This window comes from Staurois parvus, unplaced genomic scaffold, assembly GCF_062004578.1.
Source record: "Staurois parvus isolate SC_StPar_1 unplaced genomic scaffold, SC_StPar_1.0 ptg000131l, whole genome shotgun sequence".
Taxonomy (NCBI): Eukaryota; Metazoa; Chordata; class Amphibia; order Anura; family Ranidae; genus Staurois; species Staurois parvus.
The window spans coordinates 8,942,407-8,965,000 of NW_028317927.1; the positions used below are offsets into that span (position 1 = coordinate 8,942,407).

Below are 22,594 nucleotides of genomic sequence, written 5' to 3' on the forward strand. Positions count from 1 at the left end.
CTTTTTTTATATAAATACATTCTATAACCCACAACCTGCCTTCCCCTCCCACCCCACCTACGACATCTCAATCTTTTCTCTATCTGTATCCATTTCTCCATATATTGTTATTCCGTCTAATATCACCATGACTTCTTAGGCTGTTTCCTTTGCTTTAATTAGTTCTGTATAAGTTTCTGAGGTTTCTAAATTTCATCCAAACACCCCATATTCTTTTAAACATTTCCACCTTTTCCTCTTCTATACATCTCAATTCATTCATTCTGACAATACTTTCCACTCTATCTCTCCAGTCCACCATCCTTGGAACTTCTGCCACTAGCCAGAATTTTGGTATCAAACCCTTTGCTGCACTGATTAAATGATACAGTACTTTATTCCTATATACTTCCAAGTTGGGCTCAAATAATAGAATAAGCATTTCCATGGATCTCCCTGGATAATTACCCCACATATTTCCTGGATATGATGAGATATTTCCCTCCAATAGACCTGTATCTTCGGGCAACTCCACCGAATGTGCTCCATATTGCCCTTTTCTCCACATCCTCTCCAGCACCATGGGGGGCATTCCCTTTGCTGCTTGTGGGCAACACTTGGTGTTATGTACCATCTTGCTAAGCATTTATAGTTCATCTCTACTGTACGCATGTTTGTTGCCTTATGTGTTAGGTTGAAAATACCTTTCCTTTGCTTAGGGTTCATTTCTATTCCTAATTCCTTTTCCCATTTGCCTATATACCCAGGGGGCTCTACATCCTCTAGATCAGTGGTTCTCAACCTTTCTAATGCCGCGACCCCTTAATACAGTTCCTCATGTTGTGGTGACCCCCAACCATAAAATTATTTTCATTGCTACTTCATAACTGTAATTTTGCAGTGGGAGGAGTAGTGCCATGTCATTGGTGTCAGTGGAAGGAGTAGTGCCCCATCACTGATGTCAGTGGGATGAATAGTGCCCCATTGTTGGTATCAGTGGGAGGAATAGTGCCCCATCGTTGGTATCAGTGGGAGGAATAGTGCCCCATCACTGATGTCAGTGGGATGAATAGTGCCCCATCGTTGGTATCAGTGGGAGGAATAGTGCCCCATCGTTGGTATCAGTGGGAGGAATAGTGCCCCATTACTGATGTCAGTGGGATGAATAGTGCCCCATCACTGGTGTCAGTGGGATGCATAGTGCCCCATCGTTGGTATCAGTGGGAGGAATAGTGCCCCATCACTGATGTCAGTGGGATGAATAGTGCCCCATCACTGGTGTCAGTGGGATGAATAGTGCCCCATCACTGGTGTCAGTGGGAGGAATAGTGCCCCATCACTGGTGTCAGTGGGAGGAATAGTGCCCCATCGTTGGTGTCAGTGGGAGGAATAGTGCCCCATCGTTGGTGTCAGTGGGAGGAATAGTGCCCCATCGTTGGTATCAGTGGGAGGAATAGTGCCCCATCGTTGGTATCAGTGGGAGGAATAGTGCCCCATCGTTGGTGTCAGTGGGGGGAGTAGTGCCCCATCATTGGTGTCAGTGGGGGGAGTAGTGCTCCATCACTGGTGTCAGTGGGGGGAGTAGTGCCCCATCACTGGTGTCATTGGGAGGAGTAGTGCTCCATCACTGGTGTCAGTGGGAGGAATAGTGCCACATCACTGGTGTCAGTGGGAGGAATAGTGCCCCATCATTGGTGTCAGTGGGAGGAGTAGTGCCCCATCATTGGTGTCAGTGGGGGGAGTAGTGCCCCATCATTGGTGTCAGTGGGGGGAGTAGTGCCCCATCATTGGTGTCAGTGGGAGGAATAGTGCCCCATCACTGGTGTCAGTGGGGGGAGTAGTGCCCCATCACTGGTGTCAGTGGGAGTAGTGCCCCATCACTGGTGTCAGTGGGAGGAATAGTGCCACATCATTGGTGTCAGTGGGAGGAATAGTACCCCATCATTGGTGTCAGTGGGAGGAATAGTGCCCCATCATTGATGTCAGTGTGGTGGAGGGGAGAATAGTGCCCCATCGTTGGGGTCAGGGGGGGGGGGGGGGGAATAGTGTCCCATCGTTGGTGTCAGTGGGGGGAGGAATAGTGCCCCATCATTGGTGTCAGTGGGAGGAATAGTGCCCCATCATTGATGTCAGTGTGGTGGAGGGGAGAATAGTGCCCCATCATTGGGGTCAGGGGGGGGGAAATAGTGCCCCATCGTTGGTGTCAGTGGGGGGAGGAATAGTGCCCCATCGTTGGTGTCAGTGGGGGGAGGAATAGTGCCCCATCGTTGGTGTCAGTGGGGGGAGGAATAGTGCCCCATCGTTGGTGTCAGTGGGGGGAGGAATAGTGCCCCATCGTTGGTGTCAGTGGGGGGAGGAATAGTGCCCCATCGTTGGTGTCAGTGGGGGGAGGAATAGTGCCCCATCGTTGGTGTCAGTGGGGGGAGGAATACTGCCCCATCGTTGGTGTCAGTGGGGGGAGGAATAGTGCCCCATCGTTGGTGTCAGTGGGGGGAGGAATAGTGCCCCATCGTTGGTGTCAGTGGGGGGAGGAATAGTGCCACATCGTTGGTGTCAGTGGGGGGAGGAATAGTGCCCCATCGTTGGTGTCAGTGGGGGGAGGAATAGTGCCCCATCGTTGGTATCAGTGGGGGGAGGAATAGTGCCCCATCGTTGGTATCAGTGGGGGGAGGAATAGTGCCCCATCGTTGGTATTAGTGACACAAATGATGGGGCACTATTCCTCCCACTGACACCAATGATACTTACTTTGCTGACCCCTGCTCCAGCCTGGGCTCGCTCTCTCACTTACCTGTCAGCTGTCTTCCTTCTCTGGCCGCTCTCCTCTTCACTCGCTCCGGCAGCTCCCTCGGTCTTCTTTGATGTACGCGCGCTGCCGCTCGGCTCCTCCTCTCCAAGCTCCACCTCCTCGCCGATGATTGGCCGCCTGTGTGCCTCTCCTGAGCTACAGTTCCGGTGGCCAATCAGCGGCGAGGAGGCGGAGCTGCTGAGCGATCCCGGAGGTGTGGCCAGGTGACAGCAGCGTATCATCCCGCCCACACATCGCCGGAGACTGCAGCGGTGTCTCGGTTCCTAAGACCATCGGAAATATGTGTTTTCCGATGGTCTTAGGCGACCCCTGGGAAATGGTCGTTCGACCCCCAAAGGGGTCGCGACCCCCAGGTTGAGAACCGCTGCTCTAGATCCATAAGGGTCTTATATATCCTTGAAGTGATATGTTTTGGACTTACATCAGCATTCATTAATTTTTCAAATGGGTTCATTTCCTCTACCTCCCTCAACGGTTGTGGTAGACTTGCAACAAAATGAAATAACTGGTTATACCTCCTTTCATCAAATATAACAAACAAATCCTTATTCTTTTTTAACTTTTGAAACGTGCATAATCTCCCCCTTTTGTAATATCTTTCAAATGTACATTTTTATCCTTTATCCATCTCCCATATATTTTAACATTTCCTGGTGCAAAAAAACTGTTCCCACTAATGGTATCAACAGTGAATTAAATTTCCATTTTTCCTTATTGTGTAATCTATCCCAGGTTTCCAAAACTATCCTGGTCAGTTTGTTTCTACATCTAATGCGCAGAACCCATAAGGTATCCAAATCATCTTCTCTAAATGTGATTTACTTAATTCCCTTTCTATCTTTACCCAACTTTTCCCTTGTGAATTAAAAGACCAATCTATCACCCGTGACAAAATTACAGCTGTATAGTAATTCTTTATATTTGGTAGCCCCAGTCTTCCATTTGCTTTTGCTCTACATAACACTTCATGGCTAATCCTAGGCCTCTTATTTACCCATATGAACTTAGTAATCATCTTTCTAATTATTACAAAGAAAGCTCCAGGTAAAGATATTGGGAGCATCTGAGCATCTGAAATTTATATAAAATTTTTGGGAGTATCACCATTTTAACTAAATTAATTCTTCCTATCCAAGAGCCCCTCCCCCCCCCCTTTTGCTAGTCTATTCAACTCGTCTTTTTTTCATTTATCAGGGGAATGTAATTTGTTTGATATATACTTTTTACCAATGTTGCTAATTTTATTTCAAGATATCCTATTTAATTTTTCCTCCAGGAAAAAGGGAACACTTTTTGTAGTCTTTCTTTTCTATGACTGTGAGATTGATGTTTAGGATTTACGATTTTATCAGGTTTATCTTCAAATTTGATACTCCCCCATATTGTTTTAGTTTTTTCATTAAGTTGGGCAATGTTGTCCTAGGGTTAGCCACATAGAACAACATACAGTATCATCTGCATAAGCGGTGACTTTGTGTTCCCTGTCTCCTATTTTTATCCCCCTTATATCACTGCTTTTCCTAACCCTCTCCAACAATGGTTCTAATGACAACACAAACAGTATAGGGTAGAGGGGGCATCTCTGTCTGGTTCCGTTATTCATTTTAAAAAACTGAGAGAAGGTTCCATTTACCTTCACTGCTGATGGGTTCTTATATAATCCTTTTATCCAATTCAACATTTTAGGTCCCATCCCCAACTTTTCTAACGTATCGAACATAAACCCCCAATCGACCCTATCGAATGCCTTTTCCGCATCGATCAACAAAATCGCCGATGATTTTTCTTTTTTAGCTTTTTGTACCAACCTCAAAGATCTCAGATCATTGTCCCTCCCCTCTCTCCCGGATATAAAGCCCACCTGATCTAAATGCACCCATTTGGACATCAAGTCCTTCAACCTTGTTGCCAGTACTTTTGCATACAGTTTTGTATCTACATTTAACAATGAAATCGGTCTATAGCTTGCACACTGAGAACTATTCTTCCCCTCCTTCAAAATGAGGGTGATGTAGGTCTGGAGGGATTCTTCCCTCATTTCTGATCCCTCTCCTATTGCATTCATGTATTTACATATTTTGGGAACCGGTAACTCTTTGAATTCTTTCAAGTATCTTACTGTATACCCATCTGGCCCAGAGCTTTTACCTACTATCGTGCTTTTTAAGGCAACGTTAATTTCCTTTGGGGTAATAGGGCTTTCAAGATTGTCTAGTTTTTCCTTTGCTATTCGTGGAAGCTCAACCTCACTTAAGTAGTTCTGTCTTCTTTTTATCTCCTCCTCCTTCTTACGTTATATAGTTTCGCTATAATAGTTATGAAACCTCCTGGCAATATCTGATGTTTTATACAAATTCTCTCCCTTCCCATCACTAATTTTTTTTATGAAATTCCTCACTTGTTTATTCCCGAGTCTCTCATTAGATCTTTTCCTACTCTGTTCCCCCATTGGTATCTTTCTTTGGCTATTCTATTAAATATCCTCCTAGAATCCTGTTCCATCAGTTCTTTCAACTCGTCTCTTTTTTGTATTATCCTCTGATATTTATCCATCCCATTTTTCATTTTATGAATTTGTTCCAGTTTTTGTAGTTCATCTATGACCTGTTTTATTTTTTTCCCCCTTTCCTTCTTCTTCTCTATGTCTATAGAGATCAATATTCCTTTGATATAGGCTTTATGTGACTCCCACACTATTGCCTCGGACATTCCCTCGGTCTCATTTGTCTGAAAGAATTGTTCAATTCCTCTTTTTATCCTCTTCTCGAATTCAGGATCCTGTAAAAGCATTTTGTTCAATTTCCAAGATAATATTTTATCTTCACCTCTCCCTGTTTGAAACCTCAACGTGATTGGGGCATGATCTGATAATGACATAACTTCTACATTTGAGCTTTTCACTATCTCCAACTGTCTATGCTCCACCATTATGTAGTCTAATCTTGAACATGAACCGTGAGTGTGGGAGAAGAAGGTATAGTCTCTTTCTCTAGGATGGTTTATCCTCCACACATCTACCACCTGGTGTCTATACAATAACATCTTCAGTGATTTGAGGCTCCTATCTCCTTCTCTCCTCTCTCCGGATAATACATCCCATATGGGATCCAAACATAGATTAAAATCCCTCGCCACAACCAGGTTCCCCTTTTTAAACTCCTTAAGTTTCCTTATAGTCCCTTCCAGGAATCCCGCTGGGTTTTTATTTGGGCAATATATGTTAGCCAATGTGTATTCCTTTCCTTGTAACTTTCCCCTGATAAACAAGAATCCACCTTCCAGGTCTTCCATTTTGTCCTCCAATTGGAAATCAACTTTTGCTGAAAACCCGATTGCTATCCCTTTTGCTCCCTTTACAGATGAATCAGCATATATCCATGTTTGGTAATGCTTTGAATGTAATTTCACGTTTGTATTTCTGGTTAGGTGAGTTTCTTGGAGAAATACTATGTCTATTGAGTAATGTTGGACTTCCCTAAGTATCTTATGTCTTTTTTTAGGTGAATTTAGCCCTTTCACGTTATAGTTCATAAACTTAATCTCATTCATATCCTCCAATCTTATTTTGACCTATTCCCTTTGAATCATATCCACTTAAATACAGATAGTTTTTACCAAACCCCTTCTTTACCCCATCCCTTCCCTCCCCTTTACCCCTCCTTCTGACCCCCTCCCTCCTCCCTCCCTGGCTTACATTAAGCCTAGGAATTTGACTAGAAAGGTCCCCCCTAGCAATTCCTTGATTGGGGTGAAACTCACAACATGACCATCTCCCTTTCACCTGTACAGATGACATCTCTAATTATGAAGCGATCTTAGGCTGAACCTACCGGACTAATACCCCCCTAATCATCCACCTAAGCGGATATAAACCAATGAGGGACTCCAAGATTCTGATGTGACCCAGTGGGGCCACCGACCCCTATTCTCTATCCCGTGGCCCCCCCTGCACCCGTCCTCTGAAATCTACCTCCTAGCTACCTGATGCCATCTACCTGGGACCTGAGTGTCCCTTTCTCTAACCCATTCAAACCATCCCTCCTATATTCACTTTCTGTAAATCTAATTTTTCACAAAAGTCATTATAGTCTTCTGGGAATCTCAATCTTGCCGATCTTCCATCTTTCCACCCAACTAGACAAGCAGGAAATCCCCAGTTGTATCTGACTTTTTTCTCTCTCATGTGGTTTAGAAGTGGTTTAAGGGCTCTCCTTCTTGCCAATGTCTCTGGGGAAATGTCAGCAAAAATTTGTATGGCAGAGTCTTCAAATTTTATTTCAGAAAAGTCCCGCAACCCTTTCCATATCTGGTCCCGGTCTCCGATATCCTGATATCTAGCTATCACGTCTCTGGGACTTTCTACTGATATACCCTTTGGCCTTCTGACCCTATATACTCCGTTTTTATACAATCTGTCTCTGGTCTTCCCATTATTGGATTGCAGATTCTTTTCATTTTCCCCATTAAGTCTTCCTCCTGTCCTTTTTATTCCGGAATGCCTCTAAACCTCAAGTTGTTCCTTCTAATACGGTTCTCCTGATCTTCCATTTTAAATAATTCTCTCATTTCTAATTGCCTCTATTCTATTTGCATTTCTAATTTCTCAATTTGTAATGTATGTACCTCTGCTTTTTTTCTCTGACTCCTCCAATCGAGACAGGGCGTGACCCAGGTCGCTTCGGAGATTCCCGATCTCCTTCTTAACAACCGTCTCCAATTTCGTGAACATTTCTACCAAGTCCTTTTTTAAAAGAGTATGTATTGGGGGCCCTTCCTGTTCCGCTTTTCTTTGTTCCCCTCTACATTCTAAGGTTGGGATTCCTTTTTCTTGAACTTCCTCCACATTACCATATTACAGTCTGGATTGTTCACCCCCAAGAATAAAAAAGCATTTGCCCTGGTTCTCTTGATTTTGTGGCTCAGGACTTTTTTTCCCCTGTGCTGGCATATATTTTTTTATCGTAAGGGAGTTTGCGCTTGCCTGGGGTGTTTTAGAGCCACCCCCTTTAGTCGGTCTACTTCTCATTTTCCTTGGGGGGTTCCCGTTTGGTAGCTTCGTTGCACAGTCTCTTTTAATCCTTAAACAATGTTATTCCTTTCTATTTCTTACAAATTAATGATACTTAGTGAAAAATTGGATGGTCCCTTCTGAGCCACAGGTCTACAAGTTAGCAGGACCCCTCTTACTTTATCATCTCTTCTCGGACAGCATACACTTATTATGAATCTATGTTGCAGAAAAAATGACAGTTCATATATCATTTTTTTTTTTTACATAGTCCTACTGCAACTTGCCCTCCTTTTTATTATTATTATAAAGGATTTATATAGCACCGACAGTTTGCTCAGCGCTTTACATTATGGTGGGAGACAGTACAGTAACAATACAGGTCAATACAAGAGGGATTTGAGGGCCCTGCTCCTTGGAGCTTACAATCTATGTATCTTCTATGCTGCTGTCCTTTCCGCTTCTGTTGTTAGCTGGATAGAGGTCTCCTTTATATCCTATGTCCTGGGCTGTTTTTTTTTTTTTTTAACTTTGGGGTAGCTTTTGTGGGTGCCATTTATATTTTTGCGGTGTGGGTCCGTGAAGGGGATATATATTTGTAGCCTCCCAAGGAACCCTGTGCTCTATTATCACCGCTGCTTATCCTGGCTCTACCAGGATGCAGCTCTTCCCCCCGCTCAGGCAATGCCTGGGGCACCTGGTGTCCTTCCGAGCACTTCGGGTCCTCGTCTCTTTCCTTCCCCCCATCGCTTCCAGTCTTCTGCCGGCTCCCGACACAGAAGGGACCACCTGCACTCCCGACACCCACGCCGGAGCAATCACCGGAATCATCAGTCCCCGGCCCCCGCACACACCACGACCCAGGCTCAGGTAGGTTTCATGATGCTAGGGCATTCCTCCACTAGCTATCAGGCTGGCGTCCATAGCTCCTCTGTCCTGCTGCTACGGCACCATGTTGCGTCTCCTCCCCCCTTGCTGGCTTATCTTTGTGCTGCTTTTGCTTTCACTGTCCAGTCACAGGCTGAGCAGTGTCCAGGACAGTCTGTGCTCAAAGGAAGTAGGTTGGCTGACAGCCATCAGACTGGAACGAAAGTAATTTTTGCAACAGGGGTTGCTTTTTGTATATTATTTTTCATTGACTATTCATTTTCCTCATAATTTTTTTGACTGTTCTGCTTTAACAGATGTGTACAATAAGATACTAACATGTTTTCTGTTCCTGTTTTCTTTTAGTAAACAAATACACCTAGTTAAATACCAGAAATGTGAATAAATTGGGATAGACAGAAATATTTGACAAGTTGTGCATGTAACAAGTACTAACTGGATTCTAACAGTACAGTGTACAAGGTGACAGCTGATTATATTGACTGTTTTTCTTTTCCTCCAGGATGAATTAACTGCAGTAAATGTAAAACAAGGATTTAGTAATCAGCCAGCATTTTCTGGAGATGAGCATGGATCAGCTAGGAACATTGTTATAAACCCATCTAAGGTAGAACCATTGCTATTTTATTTGTTTTTTTATTGTTGTTGTTATTATTATTTGTATTGTTTATTGCTTTGAGAACTATGGTTTACTAATTTTACATAATATAAATCAAGGTTTTCTGAAGCCTGAAACACCGATATATGGACGGTGCTGACCAATCAGCCTACTGTCAGCACTGCTAGGAGAGGAGAGAAAGCCATGGAGATTTCAGATCCCCAAAACAGTGAAACCGCTTTTCGGTGTCTGACAGCTGGGGATCGGCAATTTGGTACAGCGAGACCGAGGGAAATGGGGAGGGGGTCCAGTGAATGGCTCAAACTGATGGAGGATGAGGAGAAAGAGAGCCACTGGAGATGCGGTGAACAAAGCCGTGGTAGAGGCAGGAGGAGCTCAAGCCACAGCCGCTGATGTGAGCCAGAGGTGCTAGTGGATCCTGTTATGCAGGAAAGATTCCTGCACCGCTCCTGTGTGAACTTAGGCTCAAAGTCAGTATAACAAGCCTTGTTTCACACAGGAGCTGTGCGGGAAACCACATGCAATTTGGACAGGAATTGCACTGCATTCCAGTTCAAATCGCATGCAATTCTTTGCAGTGCTATTTGAGCCCATTCATTTCGTATGGGCTCAGATTGCACCACAAAAGGTATTGGTTTTGGGCAGGAGCGGACTGACCATTTGGAAACTCGGGCACTGTCCGAGGGCCTGGGGTCAGTAGGGGGCCCCATGAGATGCCCCTGGTACCTTTTTTCATAGGCTTTTTTGAGTTTGGGCAAGGACATAGGGGCCCCATGATCCCCTATTGCCCGGGGGCCTCATGAGTTGTCAGTCCGCCCCTGGTTTTGGGTATTAGGAGCATTTGCATGAGTACAAGTACTCATACAAATACTCTGGTATGGGTGCAACCCTAGTTGTTTACAAGGTGGGGGTTTACAGTCACTTTAAGCACAGTACTACTGATTTATACACTGCTCAAAAAAATTAAAGAAACACTTTGAAAACCTATCAGATCTCAATGGGGAAAAATATCATGCTGTATATCTACAGTATACTGATATGGATTAGGTAATGTGTTAGGCACGTAAGGATGCCCCATCGTTTGATGGAAATGAAAATTATCAACCTACAGAGGACTGAATTCAAAGACACCCCGAAAATCAAAGTGAAAAAAGTATGCAGCTGGCTAGTCCATTTTGCTGAAATTTCATTGCAGCAACTCAAAATGGTACTCAATAGTTTGTATGGCCCCCATGTGCTTGTATGCATGCCTGACAATGTCGGGGCATGCGCTTAATGATAGGGTGGATGGTGCCCTGGGGTATTTCCTCCCAGATCTGGACTAGGGCATCACTGAGTTCCTGGACAGTCTGAAGTGCAACCTGGCGGTGTCGGATGGAACGAAACATGATATCCCAGAGGTGTTCTATTGGATTTAGGTCAGGTGAGCATGGGGGCCATTCAATGGTATCAATTCCTTTATCCTCCAGGAACTGCCTGCACACTCTTGCCACATGAGGCTGGGCATTGTTGTGCAGCAGGAGGAACCCAGGACCCACTGCACCAGCATGCAGTCTGACAATGGGTCCAAGGATTTAATCCCGATACCTAATGATAGTGAGGGTGCCATTGTCTAGCCTCTAGAGGCCTGTGTGTCCCACCATGGATATGCGGTCAGCCTGAACGATGTTACAGGCAGCATAACATTCGCCATGGCTTCTCCAGCCCCTTTCATATCTGTCACATGTGCTCAGGGTGAACCTGCTCTTGTCTTTGAAAAGCACAGGGAGCCTGTGGCGGACCTGCCAATTCTGGTGTTCAATGGCAAATGCCAATCGAGCTCTATGGTGCCGGGCAGTGAGCACAGGGCCCACTAGTGGACGTCGGGCCCTCAGGCCACCCTTATGAAGTCTGTTTCTGATTGTTTGGTCAGAGACATTCACACCAGTGGCCTGCTGGAGGTCATTTTGTAGGCCTCTGGCATTGCTCACCCTGTTCCTCCTTGCACAAAAGAGCAGATACCAGTCCTGCTAATGGGTTATGGACCTTCTATGGCCCTCCTAGAGTAACTGTCTGTCTCCTGGAATCTCCTCCATGCTCTTGAGACTGTGCTGGGAGACACAGCAAACCTTCTGGCAATGGCACATATTGATGTACCATCCTGGAAAAGTTGGACTGCCTGTGCAACCTCTGTAGGGTCCAGGTATTGCCTCATGCTACCAGTAGTGACACTGACCCTAGCCAATGCAAAACTAGTGAAAAAAGTCAGAAAAGATGAGTAGGGAAAACAATGTCAGTGGCCTCCACCTGTAAAACCATTCATGTGTTGAGGGTCATGTCATTGTTGCCCATCTAGTGCATCTGTTGTTAATTTCATTAACACCAAAGCAGCTGAAACTGATTAACAACCCCAGCTACTTAATTGACCAGATCAATATCCCAGGAGTTTAACTGACTTGATGCTGTACTCTGATTAAAAAAAATACCTTTAATTTTTGTTGAGCAGTGTATTAAATGTATGCTTTAGATTGCAGTATTTTGGATATGTTATACTGCATGTGAATGCTAGTATATGAACATAAAAAAAGTTGTCTACATTTCATGTGTTTGCAGATTGGAGCATACTTCAGCAGCATTCTAGCTGAAAAACTGAAACTGAACACCTTTCAAGACACAGGGAGGAAAAAGCCACAGATTAATGCCAAAGACAATTACTGGCTTGTGACTGCTCGTTCTCAGGGTGCGATACATAGCTGGTTTACCGATCTAGCTGGAAACAAGCATCTCACTGTTCTAGCTAAAAAGGTAAAATTTACTTGTGTTAACATGTATAGTTCATACTTTTTCTTTTCCGAGCTTTGGGTAGAGTGGGCGAGCATTAGAACCAATGTCAAGTTTTTATCACCGTCTGTGAACACTGGGGAGATTCATCTGCTCTGATTGTTTTGTTGGCAAGATGATCATGATAAATCCTAAAACAGTAATAGAAGGGAAATCTTACAATGGAGACAATTTTTTTCCCTCCCTGCTCCATCTCCATGAAAGCAAAGCCTCCCCAAAAGGCCACATACAACGAAAAAATTAAGCCAACAGGGGTTTTACCCTCCTCTTATCCAAAAAGGAGGGGGAAAAAAAAGCAAAAAATTGCTTTTAAACACACTTTAACCTTTGCCATTTTATGTCCACTTTTATAAATGTTATATTTCTAATTTGGAATGTATTAAAAAAGGAGTGCAGGGAATGGTAATGTTGAGTAATAAATTGTAGCAAAGAAATTTTAGTTTCCTGCAGCCAGATTTAAAGCTGATAATACAACTAATGATACTGTTGTGCAACATAACAATCCCTTTGATGAAAAAAATTGTATCTTTCTGGAACTGAAACACTATATGGACAGTTCGATCAATAAACAATCATTTTCACTGAAAAGAAACAATTGGTCTTAGCAGAAAATCCATTCAATTGCCACTAAACTGATCTATTGCTTTGTTGTGTTACAATCCATTTTTAAATGAGGGATTTTTTTAAAACAATTGCATCTATTTTCAGTTGATTGTGTATCAATATATGTGTACACAGCATCCAATAACCGAGGATTCCTTACTGCTTACTACACCCGTCTATGCAGAATCCTTTAATTTCTAATTGTTCCTATTTACATGTGTATGCTCAGTCACCCTACACTGAAAAACAGTACATGAGCTTTTTTTTTATATTTATTTATTTTTTTAAAAGTTGTTCAGATATTTTTTTTTTTTAGACTTCAATGGGAATGCCTGTAAAAGCTCCATGCACATTTTTATGCATGAAGAATTCCTCTCCTCCACAGAACTGCTTTCCTCCCCTTGAACAGCTCAGGAAAATAACTCCTGAGGGTTGATACACAGAAACGCCTAAAAAAAAACCCCCAAATCTCCAGGAATATGCTCTGATCAGGTGTGAATTCAGGCTAAGGGTTCATGCACATGGATTTTTATAGGCATTTGTATGTCTTGTGTAAATCTCTTGGTGCTTTCCCACGCCCAGGGTGCTGCATGTGGCATGTGTGCACACTAAGCATTTGTCAGATTTTGTGCTGATAAATTTTAACCAACTAATATCAGTTCCACATTGAGGGGTAACCCACAGTTTGATTCACCTTCGCCACACAGACCAGTGTCAATGGGATTTGAGCTTTTGTAGATTTAACCTGCAGTTGACCTCCTACTGACCTGCATTTGGCCTACTCCAAGTGGGTTTGGCAATTCCAAGGACATGTGTGGTATTGCAAACCTAAACTGAACAAAAGCCTGGGTGCACACCCTGAAGGTGTGTGTGCACTCGATCCTGTGCAGGAGCATGTCTGCAGCCCAGGACGCAGACCAGGGCTGTAGATAATTTTGTTTTTCTGGGGGGGGTGTCAGCTCACAGCTGAACTGCATTTTTACAGCTCCCCCCCCCCACCAACTTCTCCCCCTTGAAAAAAAGAAGGAAGGAATGGATGGGTGGAAGGACGGGGTAGGTGGAAGGAGGGAATGGGTGGAAGAAAGGAAAGGTAGGTGGAAGGAAGGAGTGGGTGTTTGGAACAAAGGGGTGGGTGTTTGGAAGGAGGGGTGGGTGGAAGGAATGGAGGAGTGGGTGGGTGGAAGGAAGGATAGGTGAGTGGGTGGAAGGAAGTAAAGGTGGGTGGAAGGGAGGGGTGGGAGGAAGGAATGGTGGGTTGGTAGAAAGGAGAGAGGGATGGGAGGAAGGAAGGGGTGGATGGAAGGAAGGAAGGGTTGGTGGATGGAAGGAGGGGTGGGTGGAAAGAAGGAAGGAAAGGGTGGGTGGAAGGAAAGGTGGAAGGAGTGGGTGGGTGTAAGGAAGGGGTGGGTAGAAGGAAGGGAGGGGCAGGCAGGGGTGGGTGAAACGAAGGAAGGGGTAGATGGAAGGAATGGGTGGGTGGAAGGAAGGAGTGGGTGGAAGGAAGGAAAGGGTGGAAGGAAGGGAGGGGTGGGTGGGTGGAAGGAAGGAAAGGTGAGTGGGTGGAAGGAAGGAAAGGTGGGTGGGTGGGAGGAAGGAAGGGTGGGTCGGTGGAAAGGAGGGAGGGATGGGTAGAAGGAAGGAAGGGTTGGTGGATAGAAGGAGGGGTAGGTGTAAGGAATGGTGGAAGGAAGGGGAAGGGAGGGGTGGGTTGAAGGAAGGAACGGGTGGGTGAAAGGAAGGGGTGGGTAGAAGGGAGGAAGAGGTGGGTAGAAGGAAGTGTGGAAGGAAGGGGGAGGGAGGGGTGGCTGGAAGGAAGGAAGGGGTAGGCGGAAGGATGGAATGGGTGGGTGAAAGGAAGGAGGGGGTGGAAGGAAGGAAATGGCGGAAGGAAGGGTAGGTGGAAGGAAGGGGTGGGTGTTTGGAAGGAGGGGTGGGTGGAAGGAAGGGAGGGGTGGAAGGAAGGAAAGGTGAGTGGGTGGAAGGAAGTAAGGGTGGGTGGAAGGGAGGGGTGGGAGGAAGGAAGGGTGGGTCGGTAGAAAGGAGGGAGGGATGGGTGTAAGGAAGGAAAGGGTGGGTAGAAGGAAGGAATGGTTGGTGGATGGAAGGAGGGGTGGGTAGAAGGAAGGGGGGGGGAGAGGGGTGGGTGGAAGAAATGAAGGAAGGAATGGGTGGGTGTAAGGAAGGGTGGGTGTAAGGAAGGGTGGGTGAAAGGAAGGGAAGGAGGGGTGGGTGGAAGGAAAGGAGGAGGGGTGGGTGGAATGAAGGAGGGGAGGAAAGGAGGGGTGGGTGGAAATAAAGGAGGAAGAGGAGTGGATGTAAGAAATGAGGAGTGGGTGGAAGGAAGAAGGGGAGGAAGGGAGGGGTGTGTGGAAGGAAAGGAGGAAGGGAGGGGTGGATGGGAGAAAGGGAGAGGTGTGAGAAAGGGAGGGTTGGGTGGAAGGAATGCAGGGGTGGGTGGAAGGAAGGAAGGGAGGGGTGCAAGGAAAGGTGGATGGAAGGGGGGGGGTGGAAGGGGGATGGGTGGAGTGATGGAAGGGAGGGTTGGAAGGTAGGAAGGGAAGGGTGGAAGGAAGGAAGGGAGGGAGGGGTGGAATTAAGGAAATGAGGGAGGGGTGGGTGGAAGCAAGGAGTGGGTAGAAGGGAGGGAGGGGTGGGTGGAAGGAAGGGGTGGGTGGAAGAAGGAAGGAAGGGTGAGTGGAATAGAGGGGTTGATGGAAGGGAGGGGTGGGTGGAAGGAAGGAAAGGAGGGAGGGAGGGGTGGATGGAAGGAAGGGAGGGAAGGGTGGATGGAAGGAAGGGAGGGAAGGGTGGGTGGGTGGAAGGAAGAAAGGGGCGGAAGGAAGGTAGGGATAAGTGGGTGGAAGGAAGTAAGAGAGGGAAGGAATGAAGGGAAGAAAGGATGGGAGGGGGGGGTGGAAGGAAGGGAGGTTAGGTCAGACTCACAATGACTCCTTCAGAAGCATCAGAGCTGTCAGTTGTGTTCAGTTTCCAGCCCACACTCCAGTCCCTGCAGCTTCAGAGGATGTGTGGGTGGGAAATTGAACACAGCTGACAGCTCTGATGCTTCTGAAGGAGTCATGTTGAGTCTGACCTAACCTTCCTTCCTTCTTTCCACCTACACCTACACCTCCCTTCCTTCCACCCACACTTCCCTTCCTTCCTTCCTTCCTTCCTTCCTTCCTTCCTTCCTTCCTTCCTTCCTTCCATTCACCCCTCACTCCCTTCCTTCCACCCACCCTTCCTTCCACCCCAGGGGGAGGCAGAGCAGATCCAGCCTCTCTCCCCTCTTCTCTTATTGATGCGGAGGATGGAGGGGGGAGCTGGGCAGTGAAAAGAACACAGCGGCGGGAACACAACAGCAGTGGGAGGGAGGGGGCAGAAAGAAAAGTGAACCGTTCTGTGCAGCAGTGGGGGCAGTGACAAGCAGCAATCTCCTGTAATGTCTTTTAATAAAGCAGCTGGAAGGCGATTCTCCTCCTCTCCCTCCCACAGCTTCCAGCTGCTTTATTGAAAGCCATGCAGGAGATCGGTGCCTGTCAATGCCACCCCTCCCACACACCCCTACTTCTGGCACCACTCGTTGCCACTACCCTTTTTCCCCTCGCGGGCGAGTGGAAATTTCCAGGGCTGCGGCCTGCAGTGATAGTTAGCAACTCTCCTCTGGGGGGGTGTGAGGGTTCAGACCCCCCTGACTTCCCCACTTATCTACGCCCCTGCCTGCACTCCTATTAAATTTTGACATGCAGCTGCTGTGTCTGCATTCACTTCCATAAGCTGCCTGCATGTAGCTTGGGGCAAAAACAAATGCCTTTGTCACGCAGTATGAGTGCCAACACCTGTGTGCATGAGGGCTTACCCAGCTGATTCCGTGCTAGCAGAAATGAGTTTCTATGACTCTGACAATTTATTGAAATGAAGGGTTTTTTTAGATTCTCTTTGTAGTGCGTATTTGTATGTCAGTAAGTATTGTTAGAGTCCCATTTTAAAAACTGTGGAAATAAAATAAAATCTGTCAGCCACACAGACTGCATTTGGGCCAAATTGGTCTGGGCAGATTGACAGACTTGTCATAAGAGGGAAGCATTTAACACAATTGCTGTGTAACACTGTTAAGCAGGAAGCAAAGCTTGACTATTTAATGAACAAATATGCCCCCCCCCCCATTTTTGCCCTTTAAGCCTAGGTTCACATCTATGCTGCCTTGGTTTGCATAGACACGGCAGCTCCTTGTGAAACATAGGAAAAATCCATGCACTAGTCTGCATAGGATTTGCAAGTGCAATGCGGTTTCTAGTGCGGGTGTGATTTTCAGTGCGGGTGGAATGCTATTAGGATTAATGGCACCCGCCTGCAGCTCCTGCGTTTCGCTGTGTGGGAGGGTGGGACTACGGAACAAGGTGTGGGTCCCCCAGTAGCAACCACCTGCACAGGTGTGAACCTAGGCTAAGGGATGCCTGGTAGTATATGACTCTGTATGTAGAGTTTACAGTTTTATCAATTATAAACAAATTCATTTTAAACTGCAACAATAAGCTCACAAAGAACAAGATAAAGAGAAAAGATCCAAAGCAACATTTGCAAACTAGCTTATTTACAAGAGCTGAGATATTTTAATAGTACAATTTTTACTTGTACCATCAGTTAGATGTTATATCATTTTTTTGTAGGTACCTATACTTAGCAAGAAGGAGGATGTTTTTGGCTACCTGGCAAAGTATTCAGTGCCACTGTTGCGAGCTGCCTGGCTATTGAAAATGACTTGTGCATACTATGCTGCTATTTCAGAAGCCAAAATAAAGAAGCGACAATCAACTGATCCAAACATAGGTATTTCTAATTCCGTTATGCTTTCTATTCTTATCTCAAAAAATAGACCTTTATTTACTAAAAGATGACAGAGCATTTTCATTTTCAAAGTAAATCTTACCTTACAGGTAAAAGAATGTACATTTTGTTATTTTTGGTTGCAGGAGCCTGTAAACCATTGTACCAGCGATCAGCATATCGCTGATACCATGCAAGTCTCCTGCAGATCTGTCAGTATATCTGATTGCTCATATGGGATGTATGAGCAAGCAGATATACTGACAGGAAGGATGAATAAACTACCCCAGTGCTTCACAGCACCGTGATAGTTCATTGAGGACTACAAGCTGAGAATTTTACAGCTAAAGAGGGGGGAGAAATCCCCAGCTAGCTTTCAAAGTGGGGAGGGGGGGCTGGTCTGATCATAACATAATATGTTCCCTGAATATGGGTTTAACATGTTACGAAAGGTGAACTTATTCTTTAACTCATTGACTAACCTAAGTGAAAATTACCTTCGCAAAGAGAAAATTAACTAATCTTAGTGAATGAGATGAAGTTGTACTGATTTCAATCAACCAATTTGCAAGCAAAAATCCTTTTTTTTTTTTTTTTTTTTTTTTTACAATTTTCCTTCCAGATGTATTTTTGCAATGTTCACTTTGTTAACCTAATTCACTATGATAAGTGAAAATCCACTCTGAAAGTGGTTCATGGTTGAACTGGATGGACTTTTGTCTTTTTTCAGCCAGACTAACTATGTAACTTTGAAAGTGTACACGCTCTGCTGCTTTAGTAAATTAACCCGAGTTCAGAGTTACTGGGGCTTTTTGCATAATTAAGAATTACTGTATGTGTTATATTCAAAATTTTAAGAGCATTTTAAAATGAGGGCACAACAAGATCCAGAAGTGAAATACAATGTATTCCCCAGTTTGAGCTTTCCAGCATGCTGTGAGATTTCACTGTGACAGACCCCACATCTGCTGTTGGTCTGTAACAGCTTAACTGTAGATATCTGTGCAAAAAATTAAATGGGTGCTTACTAACACAGATCAGCATGTGGCAAGCAAAGAACATCAGTCAAAAATAAAAATGAAAACATTAATAACTCATTAAAAGATTAAAAAAAATCACCCATAAAAAAACTTTTGCTGTATTACTCGCCTTCAATCTAAAGTTGTTCCCATTCAGTACTTCTTTTCCACCACTGTACCAAGTCTTCCAGGGTTCATGACAGCCTGCAATCATTCACCTCACTTCATTTAAAGTGTTTGTTACCCCAATGTTTTATATTTTTGATATGTGTCTAGTGTATCATGTATTTGTATTAAAAAGCATCCTGTTCTCTTTGCATTGCTTCCTTTGTGTGACATACCTGGTGATCCTTCGAGTCTGTTATTTCCTGTTTCAGTCTGGCCACGCTAAGCATGAGAACACATTCATCCCTGGGAGCACAGCCTACCTGTCCTCCAGTGGACAAGACTTGCATATAATGTGTGTATGTTTGTGTGTGTGTGTGTGTGTATATATATATATGTATGTGTGTATATATATATATATGTGTGTGTGTGTATATATATATATATATATATATATATATATGTATGTGTGTATATATATATATATATATATATATATATGTGTGTGTGTGTATATATATGTGTGTGTGTGTGTGTGTATACAGTTGTGTTCAAAATAATAGCAGTGTGTTGAAAAAAGTGAATAAAGCTCAAAATCCTTCTAATAGCTTTTATTTCTATACACACAAATACATTTGGAACACTACACATTCTATTCCAAATCAAAACATGAAGAAAAATATATCACATTTGTGTTCCTCTAAAAAAAAATGAAGAAAAGTGAATATTAGACTGTTCAAAAAAATAGCCGTGTTTGTATTCTTCTTTACAAACTCAAACATTCGCTATATAAACTGAAAAATGTTTGAAGATTTTGCTTTCCTTTGAATCCCTTAATTAATATTTAGTTGTATAAGCACTGTTTCTGAGAACTGCTGTACATCTGTGTTGCATGGAATCAACCAACTTCTGGCACCTGTGAACAGGTATTCCAGCCCAGGATGATTGGACTACATTCCACAGTTCTTCTCTATTTCTTGGTTTTGCCTCAGAAACTGCATTTTTGATGTCAGCCCACAAGTTTTCTATTGAATTAAGATCCGGGGATTGGGCTGGCCACTCCATAACGTCACTCTTGTTGGTCTGGAACCAAGATGTTGCAAGTTTACTGGTGTATTAAAATACACAGCACAAAATCACATGTAATATCCCAGAAAAGTGATCCACCTCCACCCTTGAAGGTTAAACAAATATAAATTATAAACTTTTCTCTTTATCTAACAATCAAACATCACAATCAAAAATTGAACCAACAAATGTCCAAAACAAATCAATCCCACAGGTGTACAATTGTCCAAAATCGTCTATTTTTCTTTCTTTTCTTTCCAACAACAAGTCTTTCTCTTAATACCCGCAAGTCCTGATGAAAATATACCTCAAAAAACAAAAACTTAACATAGTGTTATACCTTAAATAATAAATACACACGTGCCACTCAATGTGCAACATGCAAAAAAAAAAAAAAAAAAAAAATTTTATATATATATATATATATATATATATATATGTGTTCACTCTGTGTACTAATCTCTACACACAAACAAATATTCCTTTGTGTACCAAAATATATAAATAAAAACACTCACATAATGTGTCTATTGCACAAACTGTGAAAAACAACATATAGTAATGCAGGAGTGTATCACCACACTCTATATTCCTCAGTGAACACCTTTAAACCCAAACCAACACTCTCCAACTCGTGTATAGATGGATAATTACCCTATAAAAAAATGACAGGGCATAACACAAATCCTGGTTCACTTCTTGTCATTAGGGTCACATCCAGTCTCAGGGTTTATCTTCCATTTTCCTTATAAGAAAATCAGCCATTACAATAGTGAATCCAAAAATAACATCCTTTATTACAGAAACTTACATATAAATTTGGATGAAGCAGCTCCTCCTCACAGGAATACAAGTGTAGGCAAGTTAGGGAACACTGGCCACATGTTCCCACTTCCAAGATGGCCACGATCGCACTTCCGGTTAACGTCGATGCGTCTGACGTCACGTGTCCTTGACGCGTTTCGTCACTTCCTATGACTTCTTCAGAAGGGTAAGGACGTCTGTGCATCGACTCCTTATATACCGCCCTTCCTACACTAAAGGCACTTCAGAACCGCCATCTTGGAAGCTGGAAAACGCCGCCCATACCTGTCCACATTGCACCTTACTTCATCTCATAGCCGTTTATCGATCTCATCCAAATCCTGTACCTCTGTATTATCATCCACAATACAAAGATTAATATACAATGTCCCATATAAAAAATAAACTTTAAAATATCAGCATACAAATAACTCTATCTTAACATACTATACCAATATACATATATATACTCCTTACTCATATATTTTCCCTACCTTCCAGTCTAGAACATTTTTTTAAATATCATTAAAATTATTATGTGTTAAGATATGTGTCTGGATGTATGGGCAAAGATGGTAGTGGTATATACATTTTGATGTATGTATTCAAATTTTGGTAGTATTGGTAGTATAATTACATTGGGATTTGATAGAAAATATGAGAGATGTAAGGTAATTTAATCAGTATAGGGGTGGTTCTATTTATTGACCAGTAGAGGGAGTATTGTGTATTCGTTAGGGGATGTTATATATGGATATGTACAGTGGAGATCGAAAGTTTGGGCACCCCAGCTAAAAATTTGTATTAATGTGCATAAAGAAGCCAAGGAAAAATGGAAAAATCTCCAAAAGGCATCAAATTACAGATTAGACATTCTTATAATATGTCAACAAAAGTTAGATTTTATTTCCATCATTTACACTTTCAAAATAACAGAAAACATAAAAATGGCGTCTGCAAAAGTTTGGGCACCCTGCAGAGTTAATATCTTGTACTGCCCCCTTTGGCAAGTATCACAGCTTGTAAACGCTTTTTGTAGCCAGCCAAGAGTCTTTCAATTCTTGTTTGAGGTATCTTTGCCCATTCTTCCTTACAAAAGTCTTCCAGTTCTTTGAGATTTCTGGGCTGTCTGTCACGCACTGCTCTTTTAAGGTCTATCCATAGATTTTCAATTATGTTGAGGTCAGGAGATTGTGAAGGCCATGGCAAAACCTTCAGTTTACGCCTCTTGATGTAATCCCCCGTGGATTTCGAGGTGTGTTTAGGATCATTATCCATTTGTAGAAGCCATCCTCTCTTTAACTTCAGCTTTTTCACAGATGGCATCAAGTTACCATCCAAAATTTGCTGAAATTTTATTGAATCCATTTTTCCTTCTACTCGTGAGATGTTCCCTGTGCCACTGGCTGCAACACAACCCCAAAGCATGATTGATCCAACCCCATGCTTAACAGTTGGACAGAGGTTCTTTTCATTAAATTCTGTGCCCCTTCTTCTCCAAACGTACCTTTGCTCATTCCGGCCAAAAAGTTCAATTTTAACCTCATCGGTCCACAGAACTTGTTTCCAAAATGCATCAGGCTTGTCTATATGTTCATTTGCAAAGTTCAAACGATGATTTTTGTGGTGAGGACGTAGAAGAGGTTTTCTTCTGATGACTCTTCCATGAAGACCATATTTGTTCAAGTATCTCTTTATAGTTGAATAGTGTACCACAACTCCAGTGTCTGCCAGATCTTTCTGGAGGGATCGTGCAGTCAAACGTGGGTTTTGAATTGTTTTTCTCACAATCCTGCAAGCTGTTCTGTCTGATATTTTTCTTGGTCTTCCAGATCTTGCTTTAACTTCCACTGTTCCTGATGACTGCCATTTGTTAATTACATTCCAAACAGAGGATATTGACATCTGAAAACGCTTTGCTATCTTCTTATAGCCTTCTCCAGCTTTGTGAGCGTCAACTATTTTCAGTTTCAGTTTTCTAGACAACTGCTTAGAAGAACCCATGGTGCTGATTGTTGGGGCAGGGTCAGATGAGTCTGGGCATTTAA

At 43.6% G+C, this 22,594-nt stretch overlaps 1 protein-coding gene across 1 annotated transcript in view; it reads left to right on the forward strand.

The window, feature by feature from the left end:
- The window catches only part of MED12L (mediator complex subunit 12L), a 464,120-nt gene that overhangs the window by 19,625 nt on the left and 421,901 nt on the right, over positions 1-22,594 (forward strand). The window contains exons 2-4 of the mRNA XM_089672604.1: positions 9,187-9,291; positions 11,896-12,087; positions 17,394-17,553. Coding sequence (XP_089528730.1) covers positions 9,187-9,291; positions 11,896-12,087; positions 17,394-17,553 — 457 coding nt within the window. The remainder of the gene's footprint in view (positions 1-9,186; positions 9,292-11,895; positions 12,088-17,393; positions 17,554-22,594) is intronic.